Source organism: Leopardus geoffroyi, chromosome D3 (assembly GCF_018350155.1).
Source record: "Leopardus geoffroyi isolate Oge1 chromosome D3, O.geoffroyi_Oge1_pat1.0, whole genome shotgun sequence".
NCBI classification, from domain to species: Eukaryota; Metazoa; Chordata; class Mammalia; order Carnivora; family Felidae; genus Leopardus; species Leopardus geoffroyi.
Genome location: NC_059339.1, coordinates 56239397 through 56259728, shown reverse-complemented (window position 1 = coordinate 56259728; position 20332 = coordinate 56239397). Strand labels below are relative to the sequence as shown.

At 42.3% G+C, this 20332-nt stretch overlaps 1 protein-coding gene across 4 annotated transcripts in view; it reads right to left on the bottom strand.

Annotated features, from left to right (window-relative positions):
- Positions 1 to 20332, bottom strand: part of MAPRE2 (microtubule associated protein RP/EB family member 2) — a 158264-nt gene that overhangs the window by 87632 nt on the left and 50300 nt on the right. Inside the window, exon 1 of one of the 4 annotated variants that reach the window (XM_045458794.1) lies at positions 10197 to 10492. The exons of the other annotated variants lie outside the window; for them this stretch is intronic. Coding sequence (XP_045314750.1) covers positions 10197 to 10315 — 119 coding nt within the window. The 5' untranslated portion in view covers positions 10316 to 10492. Of the gene's footprint in view, positions 1 to 10196; positions 10493 to 20332 lie in introns of those variants that run through there. 4 annotated transcript variants of the gene reach the window in all.

The following is a 20332-nucleotide window of genomic DNA, read 5'->3' as shown; positions in this document are numbered from 1 at the left end:
AGGTGAAGCACCTAGAACTCTCATGCATTGCTGGCAGGAATGTACAATGGCACAACCGCTCTGGACTTTTGCGGTTTCTTAAGGTTGACTATAGGACTCAATCATTTCCCTCCTAGGTATTTACCCCAGGGAGATGAGAACATATATTCCCATAAAGACTGTACATGACAATTCACAGAAGTTCTATTCATAATTGCTAAGAATTGAAAGTAACCCAAATGTTCATCAACTGGTGAATGATAAAATATGGTGCAACCATACAATGGATTGTTCAACAACCAAGAGTGCCGAACTGCTGATAAACCCAATCTGGATGAATCTCAAAATTACGCTGACTATAAGAAGTCAGACACTATAGAGTACAATCTGCATGGTTCCATTTAGATCAAATGTAACCTACTGGTTGGTGACCATGTAAGCAATTACCAATATAGAGCAGTGGTTGCCTCGGGCTACGGACAAAGGGTACCAGGCATCTTCTGGCAGTGATGGCTTCAAGGGCAAATATGCGGCCAAACCTCACTGAATCATACACTTTAAATGGATGCAGTTTAGTGCATCTAAGTTAATTCTTAATAAAGCTGATAAGATGGAAAGGGCTACCATGTAATTTGTTTGAATTTTTTCCTCCGATTCAATTTAGACTTTTAACTAACATCTGCTACACGCCAGGTATTGTAACAGGTGCTGAGGCCACAAAGATAATAGATTATTATAGAGAAAGGGTGACGGTAGACTGGAACTCCTAACAACCATACTGGCTGACAGTTCTGTTCTATTCTATTCTATTCATTTATTTGCGAGTGAGGGACAGAGCACGTATGCAATCAGGGGAAAGGGGCAGAGGGAGTGAGAGAGACAGAATCTTGAGGAGGCTCCATGTTCAGCATGGAACCTGATGTGGGGCTTGATCCCATGACTCTGGGATCATGACCTGAGCTGAAGTCAAGAGTCGGGTGCTCAACAGACTGAGCCACCCAAGTGCCCCTACTAGTAAGTGCCCCTACTAGCTGACATTTTAAGAGATGTTTACTTTGTACCAGTCACTGCTTGGTATACTTTATATTCTATAGTTCATTTAAATCCTCATTAAGAACTCTGTGAGGCTGATGCTATTATTATTTCCACCTGCTTAAGAGGCTTAAGAGGCTAAGAGAAAAACGAGGCTTAAGAGGCTAAAAAGTTTACATTAGATCATCTGGTTAGAAAAGGGTAGAGCTGGCATAGTGAGTCGGTCTCTCTAGCAACCTGAGACTTTGAGAACCCCGACTGTTCTGAAGGTGGACCAAGAACGGAGGTGCCGGATGGTGCAGACCATCTGCTCAGTCCAGTCCAAGTTCTGAACTGGGGTTGAGGTAGCAGTGACACAGTCATCACACAGGCTAGAAATAGGTTTGCTGTTATTCACGCTGACACCTTTAAGTCAATGTTATGACAATGCTATGTGCAGATCAGAAATCCCAGGGAGAGAAAACCTGGCTTCTCAAACACCAAACCTGCTTTTCAATTTACCGTGCACTGCTAGCCCCACTAGGGGATTTTGCAAAGACTTACAGGTCCCTGTTCTCTCTGCCATCAGCCCCCGGCCTCGCTGGCTGATGGCTCTCATCTCTTTCTCCTCCTCTCTGGAGAGCTGGTGTTGGAGGGGCAGATTCACTCTGCTCCCAGACACAGAAAGACAGGGGTCAAAGAGTGAAGAGGGAGAGGCTGGCACACCCGTCTGGGAAGCCCTCACACTGTACCCACCGAGCACCCCCTCTTCCCCATCCTCCTTTACTAACAAGACATTCAGCCCACAAACTCCACAAGCTTTCTATTTCATGGTTATTGATGGTGAGCAGGTCCCTATAGCTGGGATAATGCACTCAGAGCTCCCCTTTTGTTTATTCCTAATTGGTCAGTCTCCATGGGGATTCGCTCAGCCTTTATCCAGACTGGGGGGTGAGGGGGCTGGAGCAGGGAGGTACCGTGAATGCAGATGGCTGGTTTCCTGCCGGCATGGCACTATCGCAGGGGTCACATTAAGGCCAGATATTGCTCAATAACTTCCAGAAGGTAGGAAGCTGGTCGAAGAGCTGGGGAGGCCAGACGTCTGCGCTGAAAAAATGGCACTGACATGGTACCTCCAGCTTTAGGGGCCCACATAGCACCTCACACACACAGCAGGTGCTCAAACGAAGAGAAGAAAACAAAAATTCCAAGGGGGTATCGAGAAAGAAATCTCCCAGAGGATTATTTTGCAGTTAGTACAATATTCCTGGAGCATACTAAGCAGGCCGGACGCATTACAGATCAACACAGGCGGCGGCTCCAGAGCAGCCGGGAGAAAATGAAACAAAATCTGGGCTATGGGCTGCTATGTGCGCAGCCTCACAGGGCAGATACTGGAGGAGCACATTTCATTTGTGATCTGTGACCTTTTTTTAATATAAGAATAGTACCTGCATTAGGCAATTCTTTACCATCATCCATGTGACTTCAGTAAGTCTGTTATTTTGAGATGCTTCCCAGCATATTTCAGCCCGTAAACCTCATGATTTAAATGAAAACTAATTTAAAAAAAAATTTTAATGTTTATTTTTGAGAGAGAGAGAGAGAGACAGAGAGAGAGGGAGGGAGGGAGACAGCGCACTCGAGTTGGGGAGGGGCAGAGAGAGAGGAAGACACAGAATCTCAAGCAGGCTCCAGGCTGAGCTGTCAGCACACAGCCCCATGCGGGGCTCGAATCCACGAACCGTGAGATAATGCTAAACGAAAACTAATTTTTAAAATTCGTGATATTAAAGTACTAACTGAACCACCACTGATGAGGCAATACATTTATGGAATTCCAATTTAAAAACAAAATGGTACACATGTACTTATCTGTGCAGTTGCCACCATTATTATTCTCTGTTTCTCTGTGCACATCAAGTAAGTGGGAATAGTCTTATTTTCCTTTCTGTAGAACAGTATACTGTACTGTATTTAACCTAGCGATGGTCAATGCAACTATCATAAAAATCTGGAGATCAAAGAGATAAGCCTTTTACTCTTCCCACGTGACTTTCTGTCAGGGTAAAGGAACTTTCCTACGCAGGTCCCTCAACATTGCTCAGACTTGTGCCTCATGGCTATATTAAAACTTATTTACAGAGGTCATACTAAGGGAGGCACACACACACACATACACACACACACACAGTTTTTATTTACAATGCTCCATTTCTGAAAGCTTGTGAAAATTACAGGACTGATCACTTCTGCTGGACAGTGATCACAAAAATCAGGGTCAAGTGTGGGTCCCCCCACCTTCTCAGATGCCTCCTACCAAGTACTATTTGGCAGCCTGCTGTCCCTGACCCTGGGGGTTTTAGGAGGAGGGGCTGTGCAATATTTCCCTCTGCATTCTGGGGGCCCAGGAGTGGAGAAGAAGTCAGTAAGGTTGCCTAAAGAATAGATTCTTGAGCGACTGTGGGAGTTTGGGCTTAAATCTCAATTCCTATGTAAAATCCAGAAGTGGGAATTTAAAAAGCTACATTAGCAACAACTTGAAAACATGTTTTGGTATTTCAAAATGACAAAAGGAAATAGATGTGGTAGGGGGTGGAGCCGACTTTGGAAGCTTCACTTTCTCCCCATGTGTGGACCCACCAAATGCAAACCCTGCAAGGAATCACAGGGTTGGGGGCTCTTAAATAAAGGGATACTGCTATTTAGCATAGGAAAATGTCCCCGAAATGTTCATGCCTCTGGCAATTTTGACAAGTTACCTCTCAGGGCTTTGCCAGGATAGGATTATACTCAAGAAAAAAATTCATGTCTTTAAAACAAAGCAAAACAAAAACACCACTTCTGAGGGGGGAAAATGGGATCACAGAAATCTAAGGAAGAACAGTGGAAGAGAAATTTCAGGCTTATGCAACGACCAACACTGACCATCGACTCCAGGACCAATTCTCTATAATAGATGACAAGTCTTATAGACTACCAATGCACACTATACATTAAAAAAATTTTTTTTTTAACGTTTTTATTCACTTTATTGAGAGGCACAGCAAGAGCAGGGGTGGGGCAGAGAGAGAGGGAGACACAGAATACAAAACAGACTCCAGGCTCTGAGCTGTCAGTGGGACTCGACCCCATAAACCCTGAGATCATGACCTGAGCCGAAGTTGGATGCTTAACCGACTGAGCCACCCAGGCGCCCCTGAGCACACTACACATTTTTAACTCCTACTTTTCGCTCTCAAATCTCTTGCCCTTTTTCTTTTCTGTTCCAAGTCATGGCCAAAATCTGATGCCTCTTGCCTCTAGCCAGTCAGGTCTAGAAATAACAAAGACTGAGCTCTAGCCATATTTTCTTTACTGGACAAACTACACAAAGTACACCATCACTAAAAGGAGCCATATCAACTTGACTATCCTATGTATATATCCTCACCTTCTGCTCTTTTAGAAACAAACAAACAAAAAAATCATGCCTAAAGAAGAAAGTCTGTCCTGGTTCAAGTGAGTAAAATTCTAATTAGCCAGGGGAGATCTGACACTGAAAACGTACAAGTATTTTTTTCTTTTTTTAAGTAACCTACTAAGAAATTATTTCTTGGTGGCCTACAAAAACTGTTTAATCTTTATCCCGCTATTTTCATTAAAATGAATGATCACCCTTAGGGGATGCATTTAACAAAAAAATTTTGGAGAAATTTCTTTGATTCATACTACAGGTTGAAAGGTGGGTAATTTCAGTTTTTGCCTATGTGAATTATACATTTCCATTTTGAAAGAATTTTCTCAGGAAAATACAAATTCTAAGGGCCCCAAATACTGAGATAAACCATCAGAATTTTGAAATGAACTAAGAAGCAAGGTCCCTGTCATACTGGTGGGATGTGTGTGGAGTGTTATAGGAAAAAGGGCTGCTGGAATTGTGCGTAAGATGCCAGGGGAGTAGGACACATCCAATTTAGTATCACAGAGGCCGACACTGAATGGCAGCCTAAAGTCAGGAAGAATGAAACTATTCTAACTATATATATTCTAACATATTTCATTGTGAAGAAACATACTTTTCACAAGAAAAGAACAAATCAATTTTTTTTAAGTGAAATGTAAAAAATTCAAAAGTAAGCAAATCTACTCAATCCAGGTTAAATGCTCAGTCTACTCTAGAACCTGCCATCAAGGGGATCACCTTCTAGCCGTCTAAGGAACTGACTCTGGAGCCATTTGGAGTGCTCCAGGAAGCTTCATCTGAGAATATCTGTACATTTTCTGGCCTTAAATGACTCAGAAGGATCCTTCACAATGAAGTATCATCCACCCTGCTTCTGAGTTTGGGAGGATTAGAACAGCGCCCTCTTGAAGCTATATGCTAGCTACCTCTTGAAGTTCTACAGCTAACTATGAACTGGGCTTCTACAAATACAGAAGTCACTGTCTGAGCTAACTGCCAGTCCTGTGAAGGGACAAAGCTGCTTTGATTGCTTCTACTCCCGGAAGGAGGACTCAAGTCAGGAACACACACCTAGTCTCTAGGGCGGGGCTTGAGAATTCAGGGCAAACTGAGTATTCTCTAGCAATTCTGGCCCTCTAGGGTGGGGCACTGGAGGACTCCCCATTTCCTTTCAACTCCCATTTCAAAACAAGAGATAAATGCCAGCATGCATTTCTATTTTCATTATGCTGTTTTTCCATTAATGAATTTTCATTAGCCTTCAATTTTCAAGTTCCGACTACCCTGCCTGCCTTTCAATGCCTCGGCCTTATCTTCCACTACTGCCCAATATGCACACCTTGTCAGGCCAATGAAAATTCTGATTCTAAAGCCTACACTCCTTTCACCAAGACTTACGGTCTTCCTCAGTGTTGTTTAGTTTCCTAGAGCACACTGGCTTTGAGGGGATCTTTTTCTACTTTGAATCACTGTGGACTGAGGAAATGCAAACCACGTTTACTATTAGATCAAGCCAAGTATTCACAACAAGGTAAATCTGTTACACAAGGAGTTGCTTATACATCTGACTTTGCTCCAACTCACAGTCCTTAAGGGGCATCTATCTCAGACCTATCTCAGGAATTTGTCGAACTGTCTAAACCGAATGGAATATTTAGATTAGTACCAGTATTTCCTGCTCCATTAATCTAAGGGATTATTCATGGAAGCTTCAAGAGGTCCTATCAATACAGAAAAGATACTGCATATGGAAATCAACGTCCTCAACTCAGAGGACCACTTCAAGCCACTGTTCTGCCAGGATTGTGCCCTGTAAGAAGATACAACCAGTGACACCCACTGCTGAATACGGGTGAGCATCTCACCACAGGTGCCCAGAAGACCAACAACCCCTTAACAGAAGTTCGGACAAAGAACCCTGAAGAGAAGTTGAAAATTAGGCACCTACCAAGCATCAAGTAATCCTTTGAGTTTTACAAATACGAAGAAAAATATTAAGGACAAAAGTCACTCTTTCCGAAAAGTTCCTATGACAAGTACACCCAGATGATACTGTGACATACCTAATAGACAAGCGAAGCTAGACTTTTTGCTGTCTGCAGCTGCTGTTGTGGGGAGTAAGGATCAGAAATCTACATTCTGGTCAGAGAAAGCCGTGTTATGACAGCCTCTATGAAATGGAACATGCCTTCACAACTCTTTTATACACACACGATATTCCTTTTTATTTTTCTTAAGAGTTCATTTTGCAAAACTGGCAATGCTGGGTGGGAGGGCCAAGGTCTTAGGCTTACATTTTAAGTTTTGCCTTCCTTTACAGTCCACTTCCTGGGGCCAAGCCTTTTTTTTTTTTTTTTTAAGTATTCCGAAACATATGCTACTGTAGTTGCATGTTCAAACACTCATGTGGAAACAGTCCCCTGGACTTATACGTTCATTCTTAAAAGACTGGAGTATGCAAACAAAGATGCAGTGGGCAGAAGGCCAGTTAATAAATCTCATTTCCTCCTAGCATCTGCATGAAACAGAGCTACAGGGAGTAGCTCCTCCAGGGAGAGCCAGAGCACGACTCATTCGCTCTGTGAATTAAACAGTGTCACCTCAGATGGCCCACACCACATTTATTTTTTAAGCAGCTCTTAAAATATATGGATTTCTCGTGCTCATAAATGCACTGAGGAAGCTGGGTCCAAGGCACTCACACAGTAGTGAACATGAATGGTGGAAACATCCACACAGTCCTGCTGAGCCATTTTTGCACCGGCTCCTTTCAACTGAAATTACTAATGAGAATAATTTCCGAAAGGTAACTTGCTCTTCCTATCAAAGTGCACGTGGGTTTCAATAATGGCGTACCACCCTCTCCAGTCCAGGCTACAAAAATGGGCTTGGTTACACAAAGAGATACCTGGATTAAGATAATCTGGGTCATGAACCATATTTGACCCTTATCTGTAAACAATCCAGTGCAAATGTCATGACGATAATGTCTCTTGCTGGGAAGAGTGACCATCTGTCCAGTTGACAGTGCTGGAAAGAACAGTGTTGTTCCCTAGGTGTCCTCTCCTCTTCTCACCTATGCCAGCTCTTGTCCTGGAGCTCCGGGAAGATCCCTTTGCAGTAGTAATGGCATTCTTCTTGTATTTACATAGATCATTTAAGAAAGTCTTTGTTTTAAATGGTTGAAGCTAACGAGCAAATACAGAAAATGAAGCCAAAGGTAAGGGAACTGCTGGGAAAGAAGTCAGCAACGGAATCAGGAAAAGAATTCCCTCTGATCGTCCCAGGGCTCCGGTCTTACCCAGACACTCCATGGGACTCAAAAAGAACTCTTAAGCACATATAATTTTTGAGGGCTATAATGAACCCAGCACCAAAGTAGACTTTATTTGGTTAAATCTCTCTACTTGGGCTTTCACAGTACCTTCCAAGTTTCCTCAGCAATTACATGGCAATATTATTCCGGCCTCAAGATGCCAAAGTAATTATGGAACACTTCCTGGATAGAAAAATGTCTCACATTTTTCCTTCCCCTATGCCCCTCCAAAAAAATAAGTGAGAGTTGTACTACATGGGCCATCCACTTTGAAAGGAAAGCAGACCAAAGAAAACATAAGGTGGATCTGTCTTAGCGTACACCCTTTGTATAATTTAATACCAATGCCACCTTGGAGGATTCCTTCTTCATTTAACCTATGACATCTCTCACTATGGTGTCCAGTAATCCTATTATATAAAATACAAACGCAATAATGCTCTTACTGACTTCAGAATTTTGTACAGTCAGATCTTCTTTAAATTCAGTTTTGTTTTTCATAGAATTTCAGGTACCATTACAGGGACTCAAAACAAACTGGAAATAATTTAGGACATGGAAATAACTTAGATTGAATTTAAAAGGTAAATAAGATTTCATTTTATAGCAATAGTTCGCCACCAAAAGGTAGCATTTAGCCTTTCCACCACCAAGTAATTTTCCATTGCCATTTCAAGTTTGTTTATATGACTAATAAAACCCAACTAGGCAACTTCCTTTGGCGTATGTGGTAAAATTCGAACTCTTACAAGCAACTGCTACTTATACGGCAGAGATTAAGTCACTTAAGAAACGAGGGTTTCAAATTTATTATCCGTAAGAACAGTTGAAAGAAGTGAGGTTTAAAAGCAACTCAGGGTTTGGGTTTTTTGTTTTTCAATTCTATTTTAGGCTTTGGAATGTGCACAGGGAAAGGTGGATGAGTAAGGGAGAGAAGGGACCCAATGTTCCAATCACAAGGATCTTCAAAAGGAGACAGTCCCAGAAGCTGTGGACCAATTTTGGTTTATATTAAGAGAATAACAAGTGCTTGGAATCTGTAAGGATGCCATGTCAACCTATTAGCTGGAACCATAAGGCATGAGATTTTGGTGACCTCATGGGCACAGCCAAAATTAACTCCAAGTATTTATGTAACTGCCAGAGATGACAGGGCAAAGGTTGCTTATGATTTTTTTTTTTTTTTGAGTCAGCAAATAGGGTTTCTTTGGCCACAGAGGAAGTCGGGGTACTCTTGGTCCTATTTTGTGATTATGTCATATTTATACACACCACCGAATACCCATAATACCATCTGAACAAACGTTTAGATGAAGGCATTAAAAAAAAGAGTTATTTCCTGTTGCTCACTAGCTGAGAGGATGCGCTTTAGAGGTATGTGTGCTCTGCCTGAAAGCAAAAGCATTGTTAGTGGTTATCAAGGTAACATTTAAAAATAACTACCCTAGTACAAAAGAACTTCAGAGGAAATATGAGGGAAGCTATCAGTCTCCCCTCAAGTCTGGCCTTGAGCTGCATTAGGTTCTAGCTGCATTCTCCATTACATTGTTATCCTTATCAAACAATGCAAACAATTTTAATGAGCTTATCTACTAGAACATACTGCCAGATATGCTAATGTAAAAATGATGCCAACCTTACAGTCCGACTCATTAATCAAAAAGCTCACAATACAATGACCAAGATCAGTCCCAGCCTCACATCAGACCTCAGCAAAATAGCAGGAATTACCTTCCTACTGTTTAAACAAGGGCGGGCTCCCCCACCCATGCGGAGGCTATAAACTCCTAAGAAAATGCATAAGGGCAGCCGGTTTTCCTCAGGTCCATTGCAGTCCGGTCTCTTTCTAATAAACCACGGGTTCTATGGAGAAGATTTTGGTGAATGTCTGACACGGTGACCTCTGCTGTCAATCCTTGCACCAATCAGCGAGCAGAATTCTTACAAAGCTCCATCAATCTGGCGGTTTAACATCACAGACTGCAGCTTAATCTAGAGGATTCCATCTTTCCTGCACACACACACCAGGGCAAGCGCAAACATTTTTCTCGCCATCCTCCCGTTCTCTGCCTTTAGGCACAGCCTACCCAATGGTTCCTTTAAAATCTAAAGGAAAGGAGAAAAGGAAGTGCTACAGCGTGTCTCTCTTTGGAGAAAGGGAAGAAACTGCTTGTGTTTTCACCAGTGTGGAAGGAAGGCGATGGAAGGAGACCCCTCGCAGGCAGCAAACCTATTCACAAAATGCTCTCCATCTGCAATCATGAAGCCTCAATGCACGGCTAACATGACACATGGAAACAGCAAATGATCACAAGCGCCCTCGTGAACGCACGTCTGCAGCCCGGTCCGGGCGCAGTGTCCGCTCCATTATATAACGGGCCGGATTTCCGCGCGCCCCCGCCGAGCTCCCCCGCCCGGCGCCGCTCCCGGTGCCAGCCCCATTACCTGTAGGAACGCTCCCCGCGCACTGTGTGCTTCCGGAAAGGAATGATGGTCCCGTTATCCTGAATGATGTCGTTGTTGTTCTCGCCATTTGGGGACAGGGTTTGGGTCGGACCAGGCATTGGCGCACTCCCGAGGTAGGGAACAAACCGCGGCGGGCTGGCTGGTGAGGAAGGTGGCTGCGTCGCGTCTTCCCGCTCGCCTGCTCCTCGCGCAGACCTTGCCTGCTGCCTGCTCGCTGGCTCCCTTCTCCCCGCTCGGCTCCCGCCCCGCCCTCCTGCGTCCCGCCCTCCCGGCTGCTGACGTCAAAGCGCCGGCAGCAGCACCGGGTCACGTGGCCGGGCCTGTCACCATAGCAACCCGCTAACTCATCACCTCTCCTCAATTCGCACTGGGCCGAGGCGTGACCATGCCAGCAGCTCCAGGCAGGCACCGGGGCAGGCCTACATCTGGCACGTAAAACCCCAGGCCACCCCCAGCCCCCCTCGCAGACTCGCCTCGTCTGAAAACCAGCTCTTCCTCTAACCATTTCCTTTCCGACCCGTGCTCCAACTGCAGCTGTGTACACAAAAGAACGATTCAGGCAGAGGGGTGTGGGAGACCCTTTAACTCCTTCAATACCAAGTTCTTACAGAATTCAAATTAAGCCCGGTCTGGTTTCAAAATATATATAGAAAGATATGGTGGCCTGCTTCTAGAAAACGTTCACCTTATCAGCTTCCTCCCCCATTCTCTCAACAGCAGCAGCCTCCTTCCCAAAGGAAGCCCCAAAGCTGAAAACCTAAAAGAAAACTGCTTTTCCTTCCAATCAATGTAGCCTTTCCTTTAGTAATGTGAAGATTAAAGATTGCAAATTAAGAGATTATCTGCACAAAAGAATTCTCAAAGAGGGCTTAAAAAAATAGCTACCCTTTTAGCACAGGGTAACCCAAGAGCCCCCAATTCCAATTCTTCAACTGCCTCTAGATACCTATAATTAACTCATTTATTTTATTTTCATTTGTATTAAACAAGTCAACACTCAACTTAAGTATTTGAAAGCTCCCCACATTCTAGCTGTTCTGTATCATTGCCACGCAATTTTCAAATACATTGGCTATGAGACAAGTGCGATTATCATCATCCCTATTTTAAAATGAGTCAACTATTGTATGGAAACCAATTTGACAATAAATTTCATATATTAAAAAAAATGAGTAAACTAGTGAGATTAAAGTAACTTGCTCAAGGTCACAGAGCTAGGAAGTGGTGAACTGGAACATCAAAATGACGTGCTTTTTATCAATGTGATTGGACAGTACTGATCTATATTTAATGTGAGCTCATAAATATAGATCAAGGTAAGTAAGAATCAAGTACTTTATGTACATTCGCAACATGACCACTGTGAACAGACCTGTGAGCCGAATTGCTAGTACTAGGCAAAGTCGATGGATTAGATTATAAACTCTCAACAGACCCCAGATGCATCCATTGCTTTCCTTCAGAGAGGAGAAGAGACTTAAAGGATCTCTGCTCATCAAAAGTGGTCTCTGACCTTTTGTGGGTGTGAAGGGAAGAACCGGGGTATAAAAGACAGCATAAATGTATGTAGCAGAAAGTACGAGGCTATATGGCTCATCCCTTCACATCATTGTATGGTTTATCAGCTTTATCATTTTGTGGTACAGACATTTAAAAAAAAAAAAAAAACCCACAACTTTGTCATTCCTGACAATTCTCCAGTGTATCTCCGTGGTAATAAGTTATTTCTGGCACCAAGCTTCTAGAATTAGAAGCAAAAAGTTCGCAACCCAGATGGTAATGATAATCTCAAACAGGGTTTTTTTGTTTTTTTTTGTTTTTTGTTTTCTATTTTATATTCTTCTTTGGGGCCATATTTTAGAAGTTTTTGTTTTCTGCTTTTCCAGTGAACTCCAGTGAATCTCATCACATTAGATTTTTTTCCCCCTCGTACAGTAAGGATCTACTTCTGACCTAAGACTTGCAAGGTACATAGATAAACATATCTAAGTACAAGAGATATACAGCAAGCCTCACACTGCACACTGAGCTAATGAGGCCTGTGAGTGTGTGCAGTCATTGCTACAAAGATCCACAGTTCCTCTTACTATTTCTGTTACTGGCCCCACAGTTGTCAATTTCCTTACTAATTTGTTCCCTTTCACCAAAGCTTCCCCTTTCTTTGGGGATAGTCTGAAGGTGAAAAGCACAGTCTACAAATCAAGTATTTAATGTTTTTAGAGTACATCCTCTCATTTTGGGTTCTTTAGTACAGCTTTCTTCTCCACGATCCCATATTTAAGCAATAATTGGTGTTATCATGGGGACTAGATTTGTCAGAATTTGAATGTATAGCTCATTGACTATCCCATCTTATTTTGTGGAAATTATAGTCCCACTGTTTCTATGCTGCTTATGAAGGAGATGACTATGGCCAAGAATTTGGGTTGATGGGCTAAAAGGGAGGGGTAGTGAGTCAGGTGAAGGAGGTATCTAAGAATCCTTGTAAATCTTCTTCTCAGACTGCTGTGAGCCATGATACTATAAAGGGACCCAGAGAGCTCCAGAGACCTGTGATTACCCTCGGAGACACTGGGGTAACCGGGGTAATAATTTGAAAATACTAAACAGATGTGTTTTCATTCCTTTCCCCATAAATCAAGTAGCCTGGCAGCCATTCTCCCATTCAGCCCTAGGGAAAAGGAGAGGGCAAATTCCACTTTGGGAAGGTGGTTGTAGGATACAGGGGAAGTGCCAAAAAGGCAGGGAGGGGGAGGAAAGAGTCTACCCCTTCCAAACCTGACTGAGTATAAGGAGATGAAAGGAGGAAAAATCAGGTCCCCAAAGGGAGATGTTACAGAGGTCTGGCTTTGTTCTCAGCCTCTGGGACTTACCTTGACCTCCTTTCCCATTTGAGACTCTGAGAAATAACCACCTCACGAGCGTCTCCCCAACACTTCCCTCCCCAAGCAAGGTACCGTCCCAGCACAATCAAGACTAAAATCAGTGGCTTGGTATGGTTAGGCAGAAGGGCCAGGGGGAAGGAAGGACATCTAAAAAACTGAACCAACACCCAAGAGACGGAGTTATTCAAAGATAGTCTAAACTCCAATAGGTTAGAATTCTGTGGATTGACAAGTTTAAAACCATTTGTTTTCCCACCTCTCATCAGGGTAAGGACTACCACATAGATCAATTATAGAAAAAAATAACTATGCAAAAGCATCTATGAATATCTGAGTGTGGATTAAGGTTTTATCTTATGTACCCAGGTGTTTCTAAAATAAAATATATGCAGACCATTGTCTTTCATTTCCAACTGCCCCACGGAGAACCGGTTCCTTCATCAAGCATCAGGATTAAAACTGGGCCTCTGGAGCCAGTCAGATCTGGGTTCCTTGCTTGGTTTCATTACCTGCTGGCTGTGTGACCAGAACAAGTTACTTTGCATCTTTAAGATTTAGGCTCCCCACTTTCCTCACCTAGACAGTAGGTGTGATAATACTGCTTTATGGTTGCTGTGAAGATGAAGTTACAGAATATATTTAAGGCAGCTAACACAGTGTCTGGCACATGACAAAGGCTCTTTAGTGGTAAATGTTCTATATAAGGTGGCGCCAAGGTGGCTGAGTCCGTTAAGTGTCCAACTTCGGCTCAGGTCATGATCTTCTGGTTTGTGAGCTCAAGCCCCGCATGAGGCTCTGTGCTGAAAGCTCAGAGCCCGGAGCCTGCTTCATGTTGTTTGTCTGTCTGTCTGTCTCTCCCCCCTCATCTGCTCGTGATCTGTTGCTCTCTTAAAAATAAACATTAAAAAATAAATAAAATAATAGGTAAGGCATATTCTTGTGTATGAGAAGCTGGTACAATAGGGAAGGTCCTAGGCTTGTCCTTGAGGAACTCATAAGGTTGTAGTGAGCAAGATAAAAGTACCAGCAATTAGGATACAACATAATGCTGTAATAATGGTACCATACAGGGTGACATAGACCCATCAAAGATGAGCACCTAATTTAGAAAGGAAATTAGGAAGGAGGTCTGAAAAGTTCCCCCAAGGAACTATCTCCTAAGCCTTGGATGAGTAATAATTATAACCTTTTTTGTTCACTTCCTACGTGCAAGATAGAATGTGAGATCCATTAGGGTAGGAGCTCCAACTCTTTTGTTCACTGCTATCTCTGGATCTCCTAGAATGGAGCCTGGCAGGTGGTAGGCACTAAATGAATACCTAATTCATTCAGTTATTTATATCTGATTTGATTCTCCCAAAAACCCTAATGACAAAATTTAGGCAAAAAGAGGAAACGCCAGTTGTCCAGTATTGGGTCTCAGGGTTTCCTGGCCCCAAAGTTCATATGCTTATCCATTAGGCTGTATCGCATTTAAAACAGAATGGTAGTATAGTGAGAAGATAAAGGATTTCTCAGGCAGATATACTTAGGTACAGAAGTAGGAAAGGGAGTGAAGTCTCTGGGAAACAGCAATCTGTTTAGTATGGACCAAGAGCAGAGTACACAGCACCAAAAGATAGGGCAAGGACCAGGTACAGAAAGGTGCCATGGCCCAGTGAAGGAGCTTGAACTTAATTCTGAAGGTGTTTTAGAAGCATGAAGTGTTGTAGGGAGAGAAATTAATGGTGCAATTTGCAGACCGCAAAGGTCTGATGCTGGTTGTAGTGTAGAGAATATTGGAGAAGGCTAACATGAGTCAGCAATAAAGGCCTCAACTAAATCAGTGGCCAAGGGGCTGTGGAAGCAAGCACAGATCTGTGATCTTCAGAGGGTGTAATTGTTAGGATTTTCTGACTAAATGGGTGTGGGCACCATTGTTGATGGAGGTTAAGGGTAGATAGTGAAGGAGAAAGACATTTCAAATGAATTTCAAGTTTATGGCTTGGTTGACCAAATAGATAATGGGATCATTTATCAAACTAGGAAATACAGATGGAATCGCCCTTCTGGAAGAAAGGCTGTCAAAAGTTTGTATAGAGAGAAGTACCTCTAGGACACCCAAGTGATGAGAATGAGTGGTTACTGGGTTTCACACATAGTGGGTGTTCATTTAATATTTGTGGAATAAAGGAATATATGGGTCCTTGAATTTATTTGGTATGTTTGACTTGGATATACATAGGATTTGGAGGAAATATCTCATAGGTGAGAACTGAAGCTGTGGGTGTTGGTGCCCATAGAGCGAAAGAGAAGGCTTGGCGTAGAAATCTTTAAAAGCCCAAGAATAAAAGAGAAGCCTGCAAAGAAAGACAGGGGGATTTTGCTTGGTGGGGCTAATCAAAGAGGGAGTGGTTTCACTGTGCCCAGAAGAGAAATGAATTTCAAAAAGAAATCTCTCAAGACAAATGTCACCAAGTTTGAATCACATAAGGGCAGAGAAGGGTTTACTGGATTTGAGGTGTTCTCAAAGGTAGTTTTAAGAAGTTGGATTTCAGATCAGACCCATTAATGATAACTGAAGAAAATAAAGAAGTAATCAAGTATGGAGAACCATAATCCTCTGCAAAGTCACTAATATTCTGACTAAACCAAGATATTCAAGGAAGGAGGAAATATTAAATCAAGGTTCATACGTAGTACTGGAAACTAACTGGAATCAACAAGTATTTGCACTAAAAAGTTTCCAGCAATATTGGAGGGGCCAATATGTTCATTAATATGCACCTGTTAGGCACCAGATGAACTGACCCTTCCTGTGAGCCCCCATTCTAGTGGGGTCATGACCCACATCCCAACAGAATGATAAAACATATTTAAAATGCATGTTTGGAGAACAGCATTACTAAGTCAGACCCAGAGGACACAGAGCCATGAGAGTAACAAGCAAAAAAAGGAAACCATCAGATGTCTCAAACACAGGCCTACTCAAGGAAGATCAAACTGGGTACCACCACAGATTTTAATTTTTAGAGTTCCTAGCCTATAGCACAATCGCGTTTCTCTGGAGACTTCAGCCAGCAAGCACTGCCAAAAATCCTGGTCTACTTTTCTAACATGTGAAGTTCATCTAGGACAGGGATTTTGCATTATCTTGGATTTGAGAAATCAAAAGACCATACAGAGAAGATCTGAAATCATTAGCCAAGAATGGATATTAATCCTGATTCCATCCCAGAAGCCCTTACTCATCACAAATGCCTTTTCCAGGTGAAAACATGTTCACTGAAGCTGATAATCGCTGCTGTCAAAGGCATTCACAGCTGTCACACCACTTTAGATGGGGGGCTTCCTTAGATTGTTATCACCTCCGGATGTAGACAGAAGATTCCACTTAGCAGTCACATTGCTGCCCTGGGACAAGTAATTTCTCCCATGTGTATGTCCTAGGACATTTTCCAGTAGAGAATGGCAGGGACAAGTTATCAATCAATGGCTTAAAAATATGCTCCACATTTAAAATAATAGCAGTGGAATATACAATTGGCCAGCCAGTGGTGCTGGTCCTGAAATTGCATTGGTGGCATAGAAATGTATTTGGGATTGGTTCTTGCTCGCTACTTTTAATCCCAAGGCATCAAAGATTTTTATTAGTTCTTTCTTTAGATCTGATGAGAGTTTTATGATATGACGCCTCCTGATTTTAGTAATAGCCTTTTACTTAAAATTGGTGCATAAGGTTTTCCCCCTACATGAAGCTCCCTTTAAAGCCAACTTAAAAGGTGTGCTCATTCGTGATGGACTTTTGAGATTATTTGTCCTTGGAGATTACTTATCAGCCATATTTATAGCTATGCTGATATATTCATATAGAATTTTGCAAGCCTCCTATCTGCTGGTAAAATAGCAAGGTTTCCATAATGTCAAAAGATAGAACATCGCCACTGCCTAAGATGTCTTGTGTGTTGGAATTTTCTGATTTGCGATTCCTTGGATTTTCTCAAGCTTTGGACTTAACTTTGTGGAATAATTCATAGAACATGATGGGAATGCAATTTAAAAACACTCAGCACTATGATTTCTGTAATCTTTCAATCAAATCTGTGCAATGTGAGGTTTCAGTCTATTAAATAAAAATGTGCTTTTGAATTATACCAGTTGGCTAAATTTAAGAGCCTTAAGTATGTTTTCCATAAAACTACAATGTTATAAATGTTATAATTGAAAAATGTATTAAGTATCCCAGAAATATAGAAAATAAAGTAACCATGCCTGGGGAAACAGGTAAAGCTTTGACCAAGGCAGTGATCAGGGCTCATTCATTCAACAAATATTTATAGAGCACCTACTATGCGCCAGGAACAATTATAGGTTTTGGAAATACAGAAATTAACAAAACTAGACGAAATTCCCTGCCCTCATGCAATTTTCACTTGAGTGAGTGCATAGGTTACGGGGTTGAGGGGATAGTTAGAAGAGAGGAGTTCAGAAAGGTAACAGAAGGACCAGAATGTACAGGGCTTTGAATGGCCGTTGTAAAGACTTCCACTTAAAACTAAAGTTAGTAGCTACTTATTTGTAGCAGCGTTAGCAGCGTCTGCTGGCACAGATGTGGAATGCTAACAATGGCAATGATTAGCAATAGCAATGCCTAACATTTACTGAATATTTAACGGGCCAAGTGCTAGTCTTTAATTGAACAGGTACTTTAATCCTCAGAAGCTTATGAGGAAGGAGCGACTTTAAATCTCACTCGTTAGAGGAGGTAACTAGTTAAAAATAACTTAGCCTGATCACCAGCCAGGAAGTGGCAAAGCTGGGCAGGAATGTACCTGCCAGGTGTCAAAGTAGTCATTCTTATTCACTAACAACAGCCTGCCTTCCACTGGAGTCTGATAAAACCTGGGGGGTAAGAATGCAGAATCTAAGGTTGGAGACTAGCAGGGATGAGACAGCAGAAGAACACAGAGGCAAGAGAATGTAGATTGCTGCCCTGAAGGCAATTAATTCGGTCAAGGGGGCGAAGAAGTAAAGCCAGAAAAAGGCTGAAGGCAGGGACAGCCAGGAGGGGATGGTAAACTCTACAGAACAGCACTATCCATGGGAAGAGGTTGGAAGACGTGGAAGGATAGGAGCTGAAAATTATGGTTAAGGAAAAGGTGGGGCAGGGTGTAGTAGGAAGATATACCAGGATTTGGGGTTAGCGATATACATGATTAATAGAGACAAAGTATTTTCTTACCCTTTATTGATAGTAATTAACTCCCCCCCCCCCCCCCCGAGTAAACCTCAACTATCAATGTCCATTTCTTTGCTATCTTCTGGAGGGGAAAAGACAACCACAGGCACTGTTTTTTGGTACTTGTTTCTGAAGTTAAAATCTGCTTTCATTTTCACTATGCCAAGATCGTTATAATTCAACCATCCAGCTGTAGACATGACTATTTGAGTGCTCTCATGGAAATGTGTCTGAGCCCAAATTCATGAAATTCCTTTATTTCCATGTTTACATAAAGCACATCTTGTTGAATTGAGGGGACAAAAGGCATCTGGGGCTCCACTGTGTGGCAAGAGAAATGATGAGCCTATAGGTACAATTAATAAATAATCTTCCAGAAGTCCTCAGAAGCTTTCAAGAGAGGATTTCCCTAGGGCTCCCAAAAGTCAACTAACCGATTTGGCTTTATTTCTGACTTTGATATTAAGAAGTTCAGGGGCGCCTGGGTGGCTCAGTTGGTTGAGTGTCCAACTTTGGCTCAGGTCGTGATCTCACGCTCCGTGGGTTCGAGCCCCATGCCGGGCTCTGTGCTGACAGCTCAGAGCCCGGAGCCTGCTTCGGATTCTGTGTCTCCTTCTCTCTCTGCCCCTCCCCACTTGTGCTCTGTCTCTCAAAAATAAATAAATGTAAAAAAAAAAAAATTAAAAAAAAAGCTCAAACTGAGTCAAGAGACTCATTAATATAATTGTGAAGCCAGGAGGCAGGGTAATTATGCAGTGAAGAGACAATAGTTCTAACAGGCACCAGTGGCCTTCAAAATTTCAGAGGCACCCAGAACTTGGGCTACCAGCAGCAACCAGGGACACTGGGAGGGTGGGGCTTCGCTGTCAAGTACGATGTTCATGACAGCCGAGCTGTGGCTCACGGATGTCTCCTCTACAGCTTGTCAAGGGAACATGAGGCCAGCAGCTGGGAAGCAGTGTGAGTAATGGAAGAGAAATTCCCCAGTTTCTGACCTCATCCGAATAAAATTTTTAAGAAGAAAATTAAAGAAGCTTAGTTCATTAAAAAAAAAAAAAAAAAAAAAAAAAAAGAATGCAACTGGAAGTCATGAAGACTAAGTTTCTATCAGAAGTGTTCTAATTAGAGCTTATACTGTGCTTAATCAAGAGCTCATAAAGCCAAGTACCTTCATGTCCTCAATTCGTATTCACTGAACATCTACAGAACATGAACATGAAGGGTCCAGCTACACAGCAGAGCCCATGAAAACAAAGAGTCACCTTCAGCTAGCTTCCATTTAATTTCTATATGAAGTTATCAGATTCTTAGGAAATACGAAAGGATCTTAGTCTCAACACCATATGGAAAGCCACAATGAGTTAAAAATCAGCTGATACAACTCCAATCAATTCTTCAGATTAGATCTCCTCCACAGCTTGCCTCTCATACTTTCCCCCAAGCCCCTAAATTCCAGTCTTCAGGGAAGATCCTATCAGCCTTTAAGAATGCAATGGGATCATTATAAACAAGAAGCAATGGCATGTCTAGTGAATTTTTATTATTTTTTGTCTTTCCATCCTTGTGGGAACAATTCCTTCAAACCTTGTGATTCTAGCTGAGTTTGACAATTACAATATTTCATCTTCCTGGCCCTAAGGATTGGTTCAGAGTTAGGCCTATGATCAAGCTATTTAGAATATTTCTCTAGCTTTAAAAAAAACTAAAGCCACAGTGTGTGTGTGTGTGTGCGCGCGCGTGCGTACACACATGTGCACCCTTGTACTTGGGGAAGGGCAGAGATAATAGCCTCCTTATTGAAAATAGCACTCTAGAATTGAGAAAACATGGTATAAATTGTTCAGCAAGAAATAAAAGGCATCCAAATCAGAAAAAAGTAAAACTGTCACCATTTGCCCATGACATGATATTACATATGAAAAATCCCAAGGACTCCATGAAAAACCTGTTAGAATAAATGAATTCAGTGAAGTTTCAGGGTACAAAAGTCAGCATACAGAAATCTGTTGCAT